The sequence below is a fragment of the Larus michahellis genome, chromosome 11, assembly GCF_964199755.1.
Source record: "Larus michahellis chromosome 11, bLarMic1.1, whole genome shotgun sequence".
NCBI classification, from domain to species: domain Eukaryota; kingdom Metazoa; phylum Chordata; class Aves; order Charadriiformes; family Laridae; genus Larus; species Larus michahellis.
In genome coordinates, this window is record NC_133906.1 from 8,698,292 (window position 1) to 8,718,476 (window position 20,185).

A 20,185-nucleotide genomic window follows, 5' to 3' on the forward strand; every position below is an offset into this window, starting at 1 on the left:
ACAGTAAGATACAAACTTGTATTCTCCTAGTTCTTACTGAAAAAAGTCTGCTTGAAGAGTGGTTAGAATATTGCTCATATCTACTGATAGTGCTTCTCCTTGAACTCTTTCTATTACTAAGTTTTTAACTGGGATGATTGTTTACCAGAAGATATAAGGAGCTTGTCTGACTTAGAAAATGCATTGCATAATACCCCTATCTTTTTAAATAAACATGTAAAATATTTTGCATTATTAAAATACAATCCACTGGTTATGCTTTGGCTGTTGTATGCTGGTCACAGTTGGTTTCTTTGAGTTTTGTTTACTTTTATTAAGCTATTTTTCATTGGAAAGTATATTTAACAACTACAAATAGCCAAGTTAGATTAAAAGTAACCTGTGAAGTTTCCTTATTTACAGGAAAAATAAATTTTTAAGTCTCAAAATATTTCATCTAGATCAAAACATGTTTGATAGTTGGTATCGCAGAGGTCAGGAGTCCCAGGGATCACTTTTCACTAATCTCCCTTTGTCTAGAGAATAAAGAATTGATATAGGAATTGTGATTTCTGAGCGAGGACTGTTTCACAGTTAGTTCACTGTTTTACCTGTTAGTTTAAATGAGCAATATTTTTTTTGAGTCCCTGTTAAATAACTGGCTCTCCTGTCTTCATATTTCATTGTGCCATGGCATAACACTTGCTTCCATTATTCTTCCTTCCTCCCCCCTTCACTACTTTTTCATATGCTCTGTTAATTTACTAATTTAATTTTCCTGTCTTCCTTCCTACTTCCATTTTTCCCCCACTGTTGTTCCCTCGCCTGGTCAGGGTGGTGGTAACAGTGAGGAAGTGTTTTCTGAAGTAGTGAGGTCCTTCCAGCTAAGAAAAATCCTTGCATGCAGTTATACCAGGCCCAAGAGTGATATTTGAAGCTAAATGGCTTTAAAAAGAAAACAATTTTCATCTTTCATCAAAAGCTTCCATCCTAACAGTTTTAGAACCCTTCGAAATTGTTTATAGCAGTATTCTGGAATGTATTACCCAATATAAAAAATTTAGGAAACCAACTCTCTGTCCAAGAGAGCTTAGAAAGGAAGACCAAATCCTGCAATCAATTGATGAAGACAAATGCCACTCCATTAATTTAATAATGCAATCTGCTTTCAGGGCTGAATCTTACACAAACAGCATGGAGGAGATTTAGACACAGAGTGACATAATCTTGGTGTACATTTTATGCTGTCTTTTAAGTGTTTTACTACCCTTACCCTATGCAATGACTCCTTCTGCCCTGCCCTGCCCTCCTATCAAAGGATGCATATACTGTAGATATTCCCTAGCTATCTAAGTGCCAATGTAACTAAAGTTGAGGAATTCAAAAATTGCTGTCTATATAGCTGTTAAACTAATTTATTCCACCACTTTGAAGGAAATAGGGGTTTTTGTGATGCTTTCATGACTTCATAAGAGGGCTGTAGATTTCATTCCATTGTAATTCTAGGTGCCAGACATTTTGTATTTCACTCCAGTCCCCATTGAGTTGCTAACAATTGTCTGCAATCAAAGCACTTGTGGATGTCTCGCATAACCTTTTTACTTCTTTTTTTTTTTTTTTAAAATCTGTAATTCGATTTTACATTAAAAGAATTTCCTCAATATACATCTAAGATCTGTTGATCCCAAGCTACACAAAAGATTTTTGTTAAAAGATGCAGCAGGTCTTTGACTCATAAAGTATAGCCTAGGTCATGACCTGGGGTAAGTTCTTATCTATAGTGTATTTAACCTTGTGGAGATGCCATGCAGTGAGTCACAGAATGAACAAATATGAGCTGCAGCAAATGAAGTCCTACATAAGAATGTAAAACAATAAGAGGCTATTACTTGCCCCTCCCATTTGCTTTTTTCTTGCAATTAAGTGAAATTCATGCTGTATCAAGAGGTACTTGTTTCTTAAGCAACTTATCAGACTCAGTTTCTGTACAATACTGATCATTTCATATTTTTTAACAGCCAAGAGCAGTATAATTGGCACGTCATATGCTATTGCTTTTGTTGATAGATTTACCACTTTGGATTCTTTTAAATATACAGTTGTTGAAGCTAATATGAACCTGTAAATCCCACAAGATTGTCACCATGCAAAAGTGAACTCCATTGGCCATGAAAAGCAGAGTCAAGGTACACCTGCATGGATAAATTTTCCTGTGTATGTGGTGTAACAGGGATCTTTATGCTGACAGGCCGATTGCTAGTGGCATGGTGTGTGGTGCATGGACTGGGACATACTGGATCTGAAAACCTAAAATGACAAGTGAAACCAAGATAAAATATGTTGAAACTTTGTTCAGGAAATTTCTACAAGGGTTGACTATATTTTGTTTTATGTTACATGAATTTATAGCTTTACAGGAGTTGGAAATGGAAATCATGTATCAAAATAAGTTATTACTAACGTTCTTCTGTACTTATCGGATACGTGGAAACAACTCTCATCTGAGTGTTTCTGATACTACAGCACCTTACCCAAATGCTCAAAAACTCAGGAAACATCACCTTCATAGAACTGTATTCATACCAGCCTGTTGAGGTGCAGTGAAAAGAATATATATATATATAATTTTTTTTTTAAGCGAGATTTTGCCCTTGTTACTCGCATTACTACAGGGCTACTGTTCTTGGGCTGGCATAAATCAGCATCTCTTCTGTCTCTATTGACTTGAGTGATTGGATCACTTGAGAACCTATCTTGAAATTCTTACTCCATCTGAAAGCTTATTTTGCATAATGTATACATTTACAGTAAACCATTTGAAAAGAACCTTAGAGCAGTTCTCAGTACATGGCCTGGGATATTTCTTGTGGCAAAGGAATATGCTGTTACAGTCAAGGGCTGACAAGACAAGCAACGTATGATGTTGCTTATAGCCTGTTTCTTGCATAGTGTCACATGCTGGTCAGTAAGGATTGTGGGCTATTAATTTGGAGTACTTCGGGTTTGGGGGGGGTATTCTCTTGCACTCCTCAAACTTGAAAGCTAAGAATCAAAATAATCTGCAATTGGCATTTAAAATATGAATATCTTTGCTGGCTTCTCTGCAAAATTACAGTACTTGTAATCTAATTGAGATATTTTTAGAGATAGAAGCATCGTATGCAGCTGGGAACCAGGTTGTTTCCCCATTGTAAGGCATCCAAAATCTTAGATAGCAATCCTTAAAACATGTTACATGACCAGTTCTGCGTCTTGCCAATACTGGTGTTCGCACTGGTTATTTCCTCTCCTTTTCAATCAAACACACAGACACAAGTGAGAAAAAGAGGGGAACAATTTCTTTGACAAGTTGCTTAAAATAAATAGGAGATTTTGAAGGTGCTGAGAAATTTTGAATGACAAAGATAGACCAGAACCCTGTGGTCTGAGAAAAAGTGGTACTCCCGAAAGTGCATAGCAAAGCATGAAACCATTTGCGAAAGGAAAAGTATTGTATAACTTTGTACTCTATGTCAGTATATAATGACGGTACCCCTATCACATAGACTTGTTTCAGCACACAGAGCCTGGAATGGTATTAAGGCAGTGTTACTGGTATAGACCTAAATAGGTCTATATCAGTACAGTGGTGCATTTATAGCTAGCAAAAATATGCAGATCATCCCAAGCATGGCTCAGTAGAGCTTTTACACTTCTAAAAACCAAGGATATACATTAATTTTCCATGCAGAATGCACCGTGATGTCCATATGTATTGAGTTTGTTTGAGATACGTTCCATTCCTTTTTGCTGGAATAGCCAGAGCAGGTTTCACTACACATGGCACAGTGGACTCTGGGCCCAGAACGAGTGTTCCCTGATTATTAGTGCATACACCAGATCAGATAACAAATGCTAGATATATTGGCATAGCTTGAATTCTTTGGGTGTGCTATTCTAACATTCCTGTGGAAATATGGTACTTTTCTGTCGCTGATTTTATGTTGATATGTGAATAAAAAATTCCTGTCAGTCCAGCACTGACTGTTACCAGCCTTCAGCCTCAGGTTCTTGTTGATAGCCAGTTCATATTCAGACATGGTGAACGAAATATTTCTGTGGTGCAATGGTAATTAACGGCAGAGACTCAGAAACAGCTCAGAAGTCAAGAGTGTCAGATGTAGTCCCAAGTTAGCACTTGCAGGTGAGTTTCACAGTGCAGGATTAAAGTGTTTTACCTTGAGACCTCCTGTTCTCATTATGTGATTGCAGAAGAAAAAAAAAGTGCCTATTGTACATCTAAAGTAAAATGATTCACTGTACAGAGTATCCACCATCTTCCTTTCAGGGCTATATTTCAAGAGGTTTGTCAGTGAAGCAGGCTAGCTGTGTGAGAACAGAAACCTCCACTGGTGAGCCGGGAGAGTGGCTCTGTAACATCAGCCATAGAACAGAAAGCTGAAAAATAGGGGTGTAATTTTAACAAATACTTAACCATTCTTTAACTTAGTTGTTTGGGTTTTTTTCTTTTGAATACACAAATGACACATTTTATATTTATCACAAGCACACAAAACCTTGCCTGTTTCATCTTGAAAAGTGTTATTTTCTCTCTCTGTGTAATTCCAATTGTTACAAATGGGAGAAGGTGGTGAAAATGTGTTTTGATGAATTCCCCTCAGACCCCCAAAAGGAAGTCCTTTTTTTTTTTTTTTTTTCCCCTGGAAGCAGATACTTACTTGATCTCGAAGGCACAATGTGGTGTTTTTGATGCACTGAGAGTGGGGGGAGACGGGGCACGGTGTGTTCCCCACGCGGGAAATGCCGCCAGTGTTTGGCTGGCAGGACGGTGCGGCGGGGGGGGAGCCACTCCTCGCCGCGGGCCGGGGGTCTCCCCTGGTCCCGCTTCAGCGGCAGGTGGGTGCCGCCGTGCCGTTGTGGAGCTTCCCCGCTCTTTAGCGCTCCAGCCAAGGTAGCTGCCGGGCCGTATTAAATGGCTGCCTGCTTTTCGGGGCTGACGGCTGTTTTACGGGTTTGCTGTTGATTTTTTTAGCAGCCCTGCCGTGTCTCGAGGGCAGCGCCTCTCCCCCCCAACCCCGACTCCCCCAGGTGAGTCTTCATCCCACCGCCTTCCTGTCCGCCCCCACCTTAGCCCTTCCTCCCTCGCCCTTTCTGGAGAGCTACCCTCCGCCGGCCCTGCACCCCTCCCGGCTGCTCCTGGGCCAGGGTGCGTCTCTGTGTGGGCTCGGGGCCGTGTACACCCGGGGCATCCCCCGGCCGTGAGAGGCGGCTACCTCCGCTTTCCGCGAAGCACAGGTGGTGGCAGGAGGCGGTGGCCCGGCCCGGGGGCGGCAGGGCGCTCCGGAGCGCCTCAGTCCTGTGCGTGCGGGACTGAGCTGTGCCGGGGAGAGAGCGGGCTCTCCAGCCCGCCCAGCTCTCTGTGCAATACCCTCACCCTTGTCCCTCCTCCACCCACCGTGTGGTGTCTTTTTTTTTGTCTTTTTTTTTTTTTTTTTCTTCCCCCCCCCTCCACCCTCCTGCAGCGAGTTAAATATTTCTTTTGTTAATTGACGCCCCAAGTGTTCCCAATCCCTTCCCCGCGCGGCTCGGGCCGGCCGAGGACGGGTGCACGCCCAGATCCACTCGGTGAAGCAGCACAGATCCGCGGGGCCGAGCGGGTATGTGCGTGAGGAGGAGGAGGTGGTGGTGTAAAAGGAGCTGCGAGAACAAACCACATTTGCGAGGAATAATCTAACTCCGGTGTTTGTTGTTTTTTGGGGTTTTGTTTTTTCCCCCATCTCTCCTTTCTCTTTTTTCTGCTCAGGATTTAAATGTCACTCAAAGCATCCCTATATCAGCTTTCCGCTCGTCTCCGGTTTCTTCCGAGGCATTAATTGGATCACACGCTGCATTTGAAGAGCTTGGGTGCTTTACCCACGAAGGTAAGTGGGTACGAACGAACCTGCACCGGGTCTGGATGGTCACTAAAAGCTTGACTGCCTTTCAGGATGGTGTTTTTCTTCCCCTTCCCCTCCATCCCCGTGGCCAGGCTTAGCTCTACCTGAAGAATTTGCATCCCCGGGTTAAACATCGCTCGATATACGGAAAATGCGCCGGCGGGCCCGGCTGGGGGGGAGCGGGGCCGCGGGGGCTCCGCGCCCGCCCACCAAGCACCAGGAAATGACCCGTGGCAGCCGGCGGCGGCAGCCGGCGACCCCCGCAGTCCCCGGTGCCTCTGCCCCTGGAACAGCGCCTGGCAGCACAGTAAGGAAGGAAACAGCCTAATCCCCTTTTACAAGAAACTATTCGTCATCATTTTTTTTCTTTTTCTTTTTTTTTTCTTTTCCGTGAGAAATACTGTAGGCGCCCTCCTCCCCCACCGCCCTCCCCCGTTGCAAGCGCCGGCTCCTTTGCCTGCACCTCGCCTTGCTTCAGGCAGTTCTTTCCAGGCACCAAAAAGTTAAGCTGCCCCCTTTTCCCCCCACCTGCCCCTGGCACCGTACGTACTCTGTGCATTCTCCTTTTTAACCTATTCCCCCTCCGTCTAATCCGAGTCCGTCCAGCCCCCGCCTCCCTTCCCCCCCCCCCCCCTTTAAACTAGGTTGCAAAGCCGCTGTACCCTGCAACTCCTAAAACTTCTCTCCTTGTTGTGATTTATATTCTATACTAACAAAAAGGATAACAAAAATATACTCGATCCTCCTTTGGATGACTCTTTTTTTTTTTTTTTAAATAATGCATTTCCTTCTTCCCCTTTAATTTTTTTTTTTTTTTTGCAAGGAAATTTGCTCCATCTCCAGCAGCAACCACTGCTCCTTTTGATGTTGTGGTACGCCGTGCGCATGCGCTTCACATTAGAATTACTGCACTGGCCAGAATAAGTTGGATCTCTTCTTCTCTTCACTGAAACCCTAAATCATATCAAAAGCTAAAGGGATGCTGAGAGTCCGGAAAAAGGGTTACTTTGGGATTTGGTCATTCCCTTTAATAATAGCCGTGGTGTGTGCACAGAGGTAAGTGATGAAGGTATCTCTTTTGCTTTACTTTGAATTGCACTGCATGCTGCTGCTGAGAGGAATGTATAGCTTGGATCGGAGAAATAAGAAATAATGTAGTATTGTTCTTTATTTTTTCTCTAGTGTCAATGACCCTAGTAATATGTCACTGGTAAAAGAGACCGTGGATAGACTGCTGAAGGGCTATGACATTCGCTTGAGGCCAGATTTTGGAGGTAATTTGACTGCTTTTGAATAAGAGGGATTACATATCTGGGCTGTGTACCTTTGGCGTGTGTGGTTTGTGAACGTGTTGTGGGTGCTGTTGCTTTGGGGTGTGTGTTGCCATTTTCTTAAGCTGATCCAAAGTTAAGCCCATCGTTACTCAATTTTCTTAGCACAGGATGCTCTTAACGCGATCACTTAAATCTCTTGCATATTTGTAATCGGTCCCTCATTTTGTGTGTGTGCTGATACTTTGTTAACCTGTAATTAAACCCTTGTTTAACTGGTTTTATCGAGATGCAAATCTCTTAAGTTTACCCATCGTTTGCTCCTCTCAGCCTAATGTGCCTGTGATCACAGTTACTATTTTTGAGTACAAGATGTGCTGTTAACTGATACAAAAATGTCATTTAACCCCCTACGTGCTCCTACTTCCCACTAGTTTGTTTATTTCGGACATGTTCGCTGTGGGTGTCCCCTTACCCCCCTCCACCCCCCCCGCCTCGGGGCTCACTGGCCACTGTCCCCTGGGCTGCCCCTTCCGCCAAGGCGCAGGGCTGAGGGTGGCGACTCGGGTCGCGGAGGCCGGCGCCGGAGCCGCGCATCCCGGCCTGGGGAGCGGGGAACACCCCGCAGCCCAGCTGGCCCCGGCCCGTCACCCGCTCCGCGCTCTCCGGGTGCGCGGAGCGCCGCGCTGCCGGCACGTGTGTGCGCGTTACATAAAGCACCGCTACAGCGGGCGGGGGGCGCGCGGGGTGAAGCCGGCGCAAACGCACGTTCCCGCGGGTCGGCAGGCTGCTGCCTGCTTTTGGGAGGGCGGGGGAGGGAAGGTGTGGGGGACACTTTCTGCCTTCCTCCTGACTTTCTGGGTTTGTTTAAACGTCGTTTCTACGCTTAGTCCTGCTAACTCTGGTAAGAACGAGTTAAGTTCTTGGAGATCACATTGCGGACCATCTTGTTGGTTTGCAGGTCCCCCAGTGGCTGTTGGCATGAACATAGACATTGCCAGTATAGATATGGTCTCGGAAGTCAATATGGTGAGTATTTAGGGTTTGGGGCCGGTTTCTCTCTGAGGGGGTGGCCGTCGCTTCCCCCGCCCCTGCCAAGGCGGAGCGGTGCCCGCGGGCGTGCGGGGACCCGGCGCGGCCTCCTGCCCGGGGCGGAGCACGCCGCCTCCTAGAGGGTGGGGTGGGGCGGGGGGGAGAGGGCGGGAGGAGGGTCGTGTTTCCCCCCACAGCAGCGGAGGAGCCGGGAGCTCCGGGGCGGCAGCGCCGGCCACAAGCTACCTCCTCCAGCGGCGCTCCCCAGCCGCTGCCCGCCCGTTCACGCGGCCGCGCCGCCTTGCCGCGAGCAAGGGCTCCCCCTGCCGGCCGCGCGCCCGCACGGCACCCCGCCGCCACCTGGCCGCGCTGCCGCTCTGCGGGGCGCCGCGCGGAGGGGGCCGCTCCCGCGCACCCGGCCGCAGGGCCGCGCCTCGCGCCGGCTCCACCTCTTCGGGTTCGTGGGGAAACGGGGTCGAGGTTTTAGTGGCTCACCTGTTTTTATGCCTTTCTTGTTTTTTTTTTTGTTGTTGTGATATTAATAATTTGCCATTTTGTCCCAGAGTTCACTTGATTAAAAAAAAAACTAAAAAAGCAGTTTTTACTTTTGCGTGTATCCAAAGCTTACCGATTTTTTTGTAACCTGACACTATTTTGGATGGTCATGGCGGAGTCAATGATTTTGCAAGTTTAATTTTTCAAGACATTTGCCTCTTACCTAAATAGTTTGAACTGAGTGTGCACCAATGCTGAACTTGTTCATTGCATAATAACTCAATGCTTTCTATGTTTTGCTTTCATTACCTGGGAGACTAATGAAGTGTGGGAGAAAATTGGAGAAGTCTGAGATTCATACTGTAGAAGAACATGTTCTTGGTTTAGACTAAACTGTTCTAATGTTTACTTTTCATATTTGGAAACGCTTGTGGTCAAGTTTTGAAGTTTTATCTTAACTTACATCTTACTTGGTTAAGGACATGCAACTTGGCCTAATACTCTTAGGTGTTTATACAAGAAGGATGAAATAAAGACACTGAAACATCGTAGCAGCAACTGATAGACTGATAGAAAATAAATGTGGTTTTGTGAAATATTTGTTATTAGTGATAGAAGTTTATTGTTTGAAACAAACTTTACATTATTCTTGAAGAAGTTGTAAGGAAACATCTCTCTAAATGCAAATGTGATTTTAGGGATACTGCTGTAGCATAATGATGCATTCAAAAATAATATTTTGAAAGTTATCAGTTGTGTTAATATCATACTACTACTAAAATATTTTGTTTAATTCACCAGTGGCACATTTGGGTTCTCAGACATGTTGCACTGAATTAATTGGCAAACATTTTTTCTCAAACTGGATACACTGTATGATGTTCAGGAGTTTTTTCATAATGTAAAATATAGCCCTTGGCCTAATTTGAGGATGGCATGACTGGTGGTTGTACTGTGAGACTGGGAGGTCCTGGTGACAGAGAGCTTTTTCAAGATACTGGGAAAACTCTGAATAATTTCACCTTGAGCAAATATTTCTAAGTGGCTAAAATGGACTTACAAACTTTGTTTCACTAAACTTGTAATTTAGTATTCTACCTTCAGGAGCTTTAAGTGCAAAGAAAGAAAATTGCATTGTATTTTAAACCACTTGCTTTTCATCAAAAGAGCTATGGGTAGGAGAGAGATGGATGTACAGAGTTGTTTCTTAGACAGCCATGAGCGGTGTGGGAATGCTGAGGGTTTTCTTGACGGAACTGCAATCTACTAGGTCAGTGTTATATCCTCGCATCTCTTCAAAAGTGGAAGGTAGTGCCAAATGTTTTCTTTTCTTGTGAAAAGATTGTGAAGATTCTCATGAATGTTGTTTTCTTTGTTTCTTTCAATGGTTTCTAGAAATTTGGTTTCCAGTTAAAAGGTGAGAGCATATCAGAATACTGTGATCTGACACTTGGAGACTAACTATAAAACTGAGTGGTATTTTTAGTGTTCTGTAGTCAGTTTATTGTTCTTTGTATAATGAAATGTCTGACCTTTGTGAGAAAAGTCTTTTCAGACTATCTGCAGAACTCTGGGGGCAGGGTGGGGGAACCTATAGTCGGTTTTGTCCCACACATTTGCCTAAAGCATTTAAGATCTGGGCTTATTTTACTCTAAGAAGCTACCTGTTTCTTAAAACCAGGTGTTCATTTTACATAATTTTTTTTTCACTTACAGTTTCAGAAGATATTCCAAACCGATTTCTTCAACTGCTTAACTGCAAAACATAACAGTTCATTTTACAATGATCTGTATAGCATAACAAGTACTTGCATACCCTGATAGGCCTACAGTAAAAGAGGAGACACATGCAAGCAAAAAACAAAATATGTAGTATACAAGGCCTTAACATTTTCCTTGCAAAGTCACCAGAATTTGGGGTAGAAACCAGGAGGAATACCACTGCTAGGATGCCAGCTGATGCAAAGCCTTCTGAGATAATGAGAGACGCAGAAAGAATCTTTTGGATTTATGAACCTGTTTGCTGAGCCATGGCCTTGCTGTTTCTTTGCCTGTAGTCATGGCAAACACCACTTGAGATAAAGGCAAATCGTTGGGGTCACGTATTAACCTGATCAAACTTTTGCCTTGGGAGGAAGGCTAAACAGTCATAGTTATTTAGCTTGAGACCATTTCTGTTAATTACAATGTTAACTTACTTTAAAATTATCGTCCTTATATTTCTTTTCCAGTCTTGACACGTTCCATCTACCATATACATTTGTGCCGCTCTGCAGGCAGAAGGCTTGTCTCCAGTGTTATGAAGTAAATTATAGTTTTTACTTTGTTGAACAGGAGAATTTAGAATTGCTGTTATGGAAAGTAAATGTGCCTTAAGGATGTTCAAGAATATTATTGTTCGCCTTGAATTCTTGAAGAGTTGATAAATACTTCACATTGTAACAAACTCATAGTGTCACAGGCTTTACAGCTGCCTTCCAAATATTTCTTGTATGCAATAGAGTTGAAACTGTAAGCTGCTATAACCTTTTGTAGTCAGAACCTTGAACTGGCACATATCTTAGTATTCAAAAATGGTTTCTAAGTATTGGTACTTGTGAACGTAATCCTTTCCAGCTCTGGGGAATGTACTGAATACACATGAGAAGTGAGAGCTTCAGGCATATGTGGTTGTTGACAAGCGTCATGACTATTTGGATTAATTTTTTTTGTATTTTGCAAAGAAATTATATACATCAGGTAATGATTTTATGCAGTGCAATAATGATTATGGCTAATTCCACTCACGTCTCTGAACCAGGCCCTGAAGTACTGTTGTGTGTATGCTTTATGCTTGTTATACTGTAGATTTTCTTAAGGTTTCTCTTATTCAGGTAACAATGGAAAACAAACATGGAGAGGTGTCAGAGCTACTAAAATGATTTTCCTAGGCTAATGAACTTGATCTTGCATAAGATTAGTTGTATTGCAGTGAGTCTAACGTAACGTTCTAATGCAAGATAGTTTCCAGGTGTTTCTTACTGTACTTGAATTTTCTTTTAGCTTCCTTTCCCTTAGTATTAACCACTCATTGTAAAATAATATTTCTGGAGAGCTTAATAGTCTCTTTTTTTTTTTTCTTTTTTCTTTTGTAAATAACCAATGCTGGCTGGGCTGTCACATTTCCACATTTTGATCTCCTTAGTTAATTATTGGAGTAGACCCCTTGACAACACAGCAGCTAAGACTGTTCTACATTCTAATTTTCTCCCCTTTCCTTGCAACCGTTCCTTCATAAACTGTTTTAAAAAATTGGTACATGTTCATTAAGAAGAACAGAAATAAATTTTCTTCCCTAGACACACTGAAGGCTCTGCATAACATGTTGTGCATTTGATCTATCTAGATAAGACATGAGGATTTCTATGGATAATGTCAGTCATGTGGTGGTTTCAAATGTCTTGGCTTATTCCCTATTAAATAGGTCAACATTTTCTTTCTTTTCTTTTATTTTTTTTCCTTTTTTCTTCCTTGGGCTGTGGCTATTCTGGGATTCTAGTACAGGATGTCTTGAAGAGAGAGAAAAATGTTCCATGGATGTGTGTGTGTGTGTGTATATATATATTTTAACCAGGAAATATACACTTTTTGAGGTGTAATGAGTTGTCTATTTAATTAAATACAACTATTCATGCTCATGGGTCATTGGAGGTCTGCAGAGAGGAATCTGAACAGTTTAATTTATTTGCTTGGTTATCATTGTACAGATTTTGGCACGTGGACTCAGTATGTGTACATGACGTGGAGTTAAATAGATACAATAGATTGGTTTGTTTTAGTGTGAGCCATTAATTGATTGAGTGCATAATCCCTCCATCAAGTGGGAGCTGGAGAAACAAAGGAGCTGTTACCATCTATCAGGGAAAGGTTTACTTATTGGTACATGCCAAATTTTACACAACAGAACTAACAACTTCAAAGCTGGGGAAAAAAAAAGGCTTTTTTTTTTTATTATATTTCACTTCTATATTCAAGACATTCCAAAGTTGCATAAAATACTGAGTATAATATTCATAGAACAGAATATTCTCAGTCTTAAAAAGACGCATAGCTGTAATCTGCTGATAGACCTCTGACTTTCAGTTGCTTTTGATAATAGAGACCCACTACTGGTTTTCTTAGAATCTCTCACGTTTTCTTGAGGTATTTTCAGTAGGGGACATTAACAAATCTCAAGAGACATAGGTTTATATTATGAAAACAACGGGAACTGTGTGGCTGCTTCTCGAGTAGCAGCAATTATCTTTCATCTGTGAAAAGGGAAGAGATAGCTTATGATATAAAAAAGAAACGGGGGTTAAGTTGTAAGGAAATAGGATGGAGCTGTTCCAAACAAGAGAACTCGGGGGGAAAAGTCCTGGTAAAGAAAAATAAAGAGAAAGAAAATCATAAAACAGGAAAAAGTGTCCTATATACACTGGTACAGAGAGTCGAGGAAAATGGTTCCTGCCATCAATATCTTCTTTTGTCAGTCCATTCTAGTTGTACGTGTTTGCTGTACATGATCAATAGAGAGAATAAGGACAGGACAGAACTGAAAATGCATTGAAAAGGAAATATTAGAAATATTGGGAAGGTGTTGCTTCCCTAATCCTAAATGCTTCCTGCTGCTGGAGACTGTTGGTTTTATTATTTCCCCTGTGTCATAGATGCATGTGCTTTTTCACAAAAAATTGCATTTCTCAGCGGACAGTTTGAATTTGGCTGCCGCCAAATTATTGTGCTTGTACACGACTGACTTGTATTGAAGCTTCTGCAGAGACTCCTGTGAATGCAGAGCAGGTGATGTATATCTTAGAAGGGAGAACTTCTTTTACTGAAAGCCCCATTTCACCGGTTCCTTCAGTTATTGTCTGGGATAACATCACAAGACCTTTATTTTTGAACTAAAGTAAGCTACATTAGTATAGATTTCCATTTCTTGTTACTACATGTCTCCAACTTACACGTTTTCCTTTCTTAGCTTTAAGGTATGTAAAAATAAATAAGAACTCCCATGTTCAAGTAAGATGTTTATTTTTGCGGACCCAAACGAATATTCCTCAATCCACAGGCAGGTATGCTGCCTGTGAATTGAGGTTTTCCTGATGGTTTTGCTAGAATATGTTGTAGCCACAGTATGAAGTGATTTCTCTAGATTATATATGCAGGAATGTAGGGAGTTTGTAACTACTTTTATAAGCTAGTTCAGAAGCAATAATACGTATATTTATGTATGTTATGTGTATCTGTATTATATATATCTCTTGCTGTTTCTTTTTAAGGTCAATATTAGATGATTTGTTAATTGGATTACACTTCTGGTGTGCTACAGTGTTGCAAAACTTTAATCAGTAGAAAATTTTCTTGTTTCATTGGTGGTGGTGACTTTTCAAAGTGGTCACTTACTTCAGCAGACCACGAGATGGTTGTCAGTAATTTAAAGAGATTGCCCTGGAGGTGATTTGTACAAATAAATTAATAATTATTGCCTTTTTGTTTTTAGAAAGCTTTGACCTATAAATATTTAAGTAATTTGGCTCCTGCCGTAGAAGAAAAGATATATTTATCTTTAATATGTTTTGTGGGCGGGCCTTGGTGCTAAAGCATAGGAATGAACATGAAGTGTACTTTGTTAGCTCCCACTATAGGCTGCTTTATTTCATAACTTCTCTATTGAAAAGCACATAAAATCTTTATAGATGAGCCATGTAGTAGAATGAAAGATTTTTTTGTTGTGCTCTACAAACTTGTCACGAGTTTAAGCTGTTCCAATGGTCGTATTTGTGTTTCTTAGTGACTCTATAGTCTGTCAGTGCACTATGACTAAATCCTTGTTATTCCTCCCTTCCTTTTTTATCCTCATAGCCCATGCAGCCCTCTGCAAGATTTATAGTAGAGCCTTTAGTATTCAACCGTGTTGAAGTACAGTCTTTAATAGTAATAATTCTTTTATTTTTCTAGAAGTAATTCAGATTCTTTGTAAACTTTTAGTGGTTAATGCTGTAGGTCTTTGCAAGTGTTTGTATGAAATAAGTACGCAAGATTCAGTCCCTTCATTTCAAAGGACAATGCTCATCTGTAAGGTAATTTTTGAAATGCCTCTTAAGTAATGGAAGATAGCATCTTGTTTGTCTTTAGAGTTAAAAACTTTAGAAACAGTCAAATGTCTTGAGTTATTAATACTGAAAAATTGGCTACTATGGATGGATGCAATCTGTAATTTAAAAATAAATGAACGTGCATAGTTACATTAAAATTGTAGGCATACTGTGGGTTGACAAAAAGATAAAGGGGGCAGAAGCAGCCTTTATGTTTTATTGTAATTGTTCTTACTATGCTTCTACAGGGATTCTCACCCTGCTTGCACTTCTTAACAGCAATGGTATGTACAATGGACGTATAATGGCTAGTATAACACAAGCCTTGTAGGAATAGCGGCATTGTGGGCATATTTACAATTATAGTCTTACTTGTCTGAAGGCCAGGTTGTGAAGTAGCAGTGCTCTCACTTTATAGGTTTTGCCTACTAAGATCTTTGCATGCAAATTATCTATTTTCAAATTAGCTAATCAATGCAAAGATTCTCCCAATCTTGGAATCGCATCTACTGCATGTGTCCTTTTTGTATAAGTTTTGAAAATAAGTATGTAAATACTTCCCAATCAGAATGAAAATTTCTGTTCTAAATATGAAAAGACATTTCGCATTCAGGAGGTTGACACGTACGCAACTGAATATAGAATTTGTAGATCATATTTAATGTAGGTTATGGAGGGTCAGATAAAGCATTTAGAGTCTGAGCTCTTCCCGTGTCCCTAGCCTTAAAGAACAAGGAGACTGAGCTATTTCTGTCTATTTTGAGCTGCTCTTTGCATATCTCCATCAAGGTAAAATCCTATTAATTTTTATTCTGTAAATACTGAGAGACGGATTCATTTGTTAGTTTTCAAGTAATGAGAATTTAGCTATGTGGGGGGAAAAAAGCAACTCTTCTGAGAGGTGTGTTTTGCATTTCAAGTGTGTGCCATTGTAGTAGATATGTCAGTTCAGAGTATTTCCACTGGTTTTCCTGTAGATGAACCACTGATTCATTGTGATTGTGCTGAAAGACAAATTCAGCTCTATAAATTTTGAACAAGTAGAAGAAAACATTACAGGAAGTTTGGCCTTGGACAAGAGTAGTACATTAAATTTCCCTAATGAATGCATATTAAAAAAAAAAATAATCCAGCTGCTTGAAGTGGAAAGTCCTTGTTCCAGTGCCTGCTCTCTGGACTATTTCTTATTTCTTTTCTTCTTTAATGAATAGGCATTTCTGTTAACTAAGCAACTCTGTGAAAATGGATTAAAAAACAGAATTTTCTTTCACACTTGAGTGTCCTGATTGCTGGTCCTGAATGTCTCCTTCCTGCGCTTGTGAGTTTTGAATTTTTTGCTGGATAGTAGCTTGGGTGCAGTGAACCTCTATTCTAGATAGCTTATTAGCCACTGGTGGTTGTGAGTGGAAGTATTTAGGTTGCAGAGGACCAGGAACAGAAGTCTTTCATGTGATGAATTAACCTATGAAAGGCTGCCAACACTTCTCTACCTTCTCTGTAGCTGGAAATGTTTTTGATTTACAGTAGCCATGACTTGCTGTTATGTTAGGCATAATTTAAATATACTAGCTTTATCTGCTTCTTTAAATATTATAAACCTGTCTAAATGGGCTTAAGTAGGAACAACATGCTTGCTCACTTGGAACAGCTCTATCCTGAATAGAAGCGCAGTACAGATCTTTGGGAGTTGGGAAACTAAATAGTCAAAATGACAGAAACTTGTGAATATAACCTTTTTCAAGAGATGAGTCATCACACATCACAGACAATTTTCTTGAAAAGTTGTTTTGGATTGGCATAGGGCAAAGGGTCCTAATGTGCAAAATGCCCTAACTTTTTTTTTTTTTTTTTTTTTTAGATATGACTTTTGGAGAAAAATGGGTCAGAAAGCACAGAGTTAGGTATAGGTCATGCTAAACCCATTTGAGATGAGAAGAAGGTGTTTCATATATTTTCGTATTTTGTGTTGTCTAAGAACTGGGACTCTTTTGGTTTAGATTTTCAGATGTGTTTCTCATTCAACTTCTTCCATTGCATATGGCTGAGAAGTAGCCAGAAGTTCCTGTTGCTTTCAAGGTACTGAAGGCATTTTTTTTTTCTCAGTGAGAACTACCTATTAAAACATGTAATAATTAAGTATCTGAATAAGATATTGAAGCTTTTTGGAAAACTATTCACTGCTATGGATGCACAGCCCTTTTGAAAATCTGGTCCTAATTTCTATTGTAGAATAATTTTTATATTTTCTTTTTAATGGAAGTTTAAATTGTTTTTTTAATACTTGAACCAGAGATCCTTTCTGCTCAACTGAGTAGAATAAGTGCTCAAATTTGCGTATTCTCTGTATAGGCCTTTAAAAAGGTATTTTGTAAAAAAAAAAAAAAAACCAAAAAAACCAAACCATACATAATTGCATCCATTTAGCAAAAGTAGTGAAATATTATTAATTTCTTATGGTCCATAAGGGTAAATATGTGTTGTCATTTGCATAACAGTTAGTTATTAACCAATAGTCCAGAAGTTGTTATGGTCCATTGTGCAATCCATATTTGTTTCTTTTATAAAGTGTATTTTTGAGTTAATAGACCCTGCAGCTCCAGAGGAGTTGTAGAGCATTGTGGAATTTATTCCCCCCCCCCCCCCCGCCTTTAAAGGACAGCTGACGCAATAGGCTCTGTTAGCTCTCTCAGGGGTGTCAGAGTAACAATGTTGATCCATGTTTGACAAGATGTGCACTGGAGGAGTCATAAAATTTAAGTAAACCAGAATTAGTTTGAAGGTCCAGTAGACTGAGTTTCTAAATCAAATAATTTGGAGTGTAACTCTTTTATTATTCTTTATTATGAAATGATTTATTCTTTTAGATAACATACAGGGAAGAGGGAAATAGGATTAGACAAATATGCACATCATATTTACAAATGAAAAGCAGAAGTTTGCAACTAATTGCATCGTTGTTTCACTAATCATGTTAAGTCCAGAAATGACTAAAGAAGTCTTTTAATCAGTCTGAAATCTTCCTAAAACTTATGTGAACGTTCAGTCTGTTATAGTGTCCTGTTGCTCTTTTTCACTGACATTTTGCAATGTGAGATGCTTTTAGGAATTCCTTCCCTAATAGAACTAGGGATGTAATGGTCGTATCTTGTAGCGTATGCTACCTTAGGTTGCTCAGGATAAAATGCTTAACAACCTAAGTAGATAGAAAAATTACTTTCTTTGTTCAATTTTGAAATAAGCCTTTTCAAAGGTGTAGGAACATTTACTGAGTTAAGCATAGCTGAGACCTTTCTTACCAAGTTTCAGTGAAAAATATATTATTATAGCTGATGTATAAGTTGCTAAGAAATAGATTTGTAATGGAAATTCCAGGAAACCCTTAGTTATAATCATTCTTGTTAGTGTAAATGCATAGAAATAAATACAGTTTTCATTGATCTACTATTATGCGACACAAGTGACCGCTTACAGAGAAATCCATAATTCTAGCTAACTGGCTGCATTAAAAAATGCAGTTAAAAGTACCCACCTTTGTGCACAGGCTTTGCACAATGCTTTTGTGAACTCAAGTCCCACATGAGACTTGTTTTGAAGTTTTGAAATGTGCAAATCTGATTCTGATTTTTTCACTGTGGCTGTTTCTGCTTTGTTTTCACAGAAGATTTGTGAGTACTTAAATGACTTGATATGCAATACAAGGTGGCTCCTATGATGTCTCAGACGTTAAGTGTGAATGGAGACAGGGTAGTAGTCTCCAAAACTGCTGTTCAACAGGTGTTCTTCTGAAGCGAATGGTTGTGCTTGGTAGTTTTTATTGTCCAGAAAGTCCTAACGCCTTACTGTCAGCTTTGATTTAAGGATATTTGAAAGCTAAAGAGTCCAGTCATAGGAAGAATGTACATTTTTACTCTTAGGCTTGAGTCTGTACCATAACCTAATGCATTGGTGAGGCATCATTAGGAGGCTCATGTGGTTCCTACCAGGGCCAAACTTTGCCTGTTAATAAATGAAAGACATCAGTTTACATCAATATCTTTCTGGCATCCTTTTTTACTTTGAGCTAAATGAACAAAAATTAATGTTTTTGTTCTGAATCATAAAATCCTCTTGGGTAAGGTGGATGGTAATGCAAAGTCTTAAGTGTAGAATTAAATTTTGATTAACTTGAGAACACAATGACGTATGAACTTCTGATATGGCATTTGACATTTTAGAGATAGACATCTACGCTACAATAATATGCTGACTAGATAACAGTTTTGTTAAAGCATGAAGAGAGCAATTATTTAGTAAAGATTCAGAATGAGATATTTCAATCAAAATTGCTGCTCTTGTATATGAAAAGGTTTTGGTTTAATCAGTTTTATGGGGAAAAAATTGTTTTTGTAAGGAAGTATTTCATATTATTTGTAACTTAAATTATCTCTTGAGTTAAACTTTTTGAAAACAAAGAATGTGCATATGTGTTTTCTTATGAAGTAATTCATACCAAAGAACATTTTCAAATGGAGCATGTAGGTACTGGTGGTAGGTAAAACTATTGTTCATTTTTCTGTTTTAATTTTAAGTAGTTTGAATTTATTCCCTTCAGTATCCATTAGCAAATTATATTGGAAAAAGAATATATTTTTTAAACTGGTTATCATATCATTAGAGTTAAATAACGTGTTGATTGCAATATACATGACCTTTATATCTTTATGGGTGTTAGGAACAAAAATGTTATTTAGTTGTAAAGAATAATGCTTTTGCTTTCCTCAGCTTCTGTCTAATAAGCTATCACAACTTGTCGTGTTTGGGTTTTGAGGGTTTTTTGCCTTTTCTGTCCGTACTCTGCTGTGCCTTTCTTGATGAATGACATACAACCACTGTTCTTGCATCACCATCTTAGAAGTGAATCTCTGTATGCTTGTGGCTGTTTGTAACTCAGCAGTAAAATTGCTGTTTGGCGTTTGAAAATTGTTTCTGAGAGCTCTGTGCTTGAGGAGCATTTGCTGCCAAAAGAAACGTGTCACTGTATTGTTTGGCTGGGGCGGAGCCTGCGTCTACCTCTGCCGCTTTGAAATTTACTATTCCGAACTGCAGAATGTCATATTAGAAATAATGCGTTGAAACCACAGCATCGAGATTCAGGTCAAATATTAGCCAAAGCTTTTAGTAGTACAAATACTGAAGTGCTGAAATTGATTATTTATGTTACTCTTGAAGAACCACTATGATTTCATGGGAAAGGTTATCCTACGTTGGGAGAAAAGGAAGGAGTGAGAAATGCACAGCAGGAGTTCTACATCATAAATACATGACTTCATTACAGTTAGCATTCTAAACAAAAAGTTTATTTTGAATTTTATTT

General features: G+C 40.0%; 1 protein-coding gene across 6 annotated transcripts in view; it reads left to right on the forward strand.

The window, feature by feature from the left end:
• The first annotated feature begins 4,705 nt into the window (after positions 1-4,705).
• GABRB2 (gamma-aminobutyric acid type A receptor subunit beta2) overlaps positions 4,706-20,185 on the forward strand; it is a 170,453-nt gene continuing 154,973 nt past the window's right edge. For 2 of the 6 annotated variants that reach the window (XM_074603514.1, XM_074603511.1), the window contains exons 1-5: positions 5,327-5,636; positions 5,783-5,900; positions 6,739-6,971; positions 7,098-7,189; positions 8,148-8,215. In XM_074603514.1, the coding sequence (XP_074459615.1) occupies positions 6,895-6,971; positions 7,098-7,189; positions 8,148-8,215 (237 nt within the window). In that variant the 5' untranslated portion in view covers positions 5,327-5,636; positions 5,783-5,900; positions 6,739-6,894. Of the gene's footprint in view, positions 5,068-5,326; positions 5,901-6,007; positions 6,223-6,738; positions 6,972-7,097; positions 7,190-8,147; positions 8,216-20,185 lie in introns of those variants that run through there. The other 4 variants (XM_074603513.1, XM_074603509.1, XM_074603510.1 and 1 more) reach the window with 3 other exon arrangements.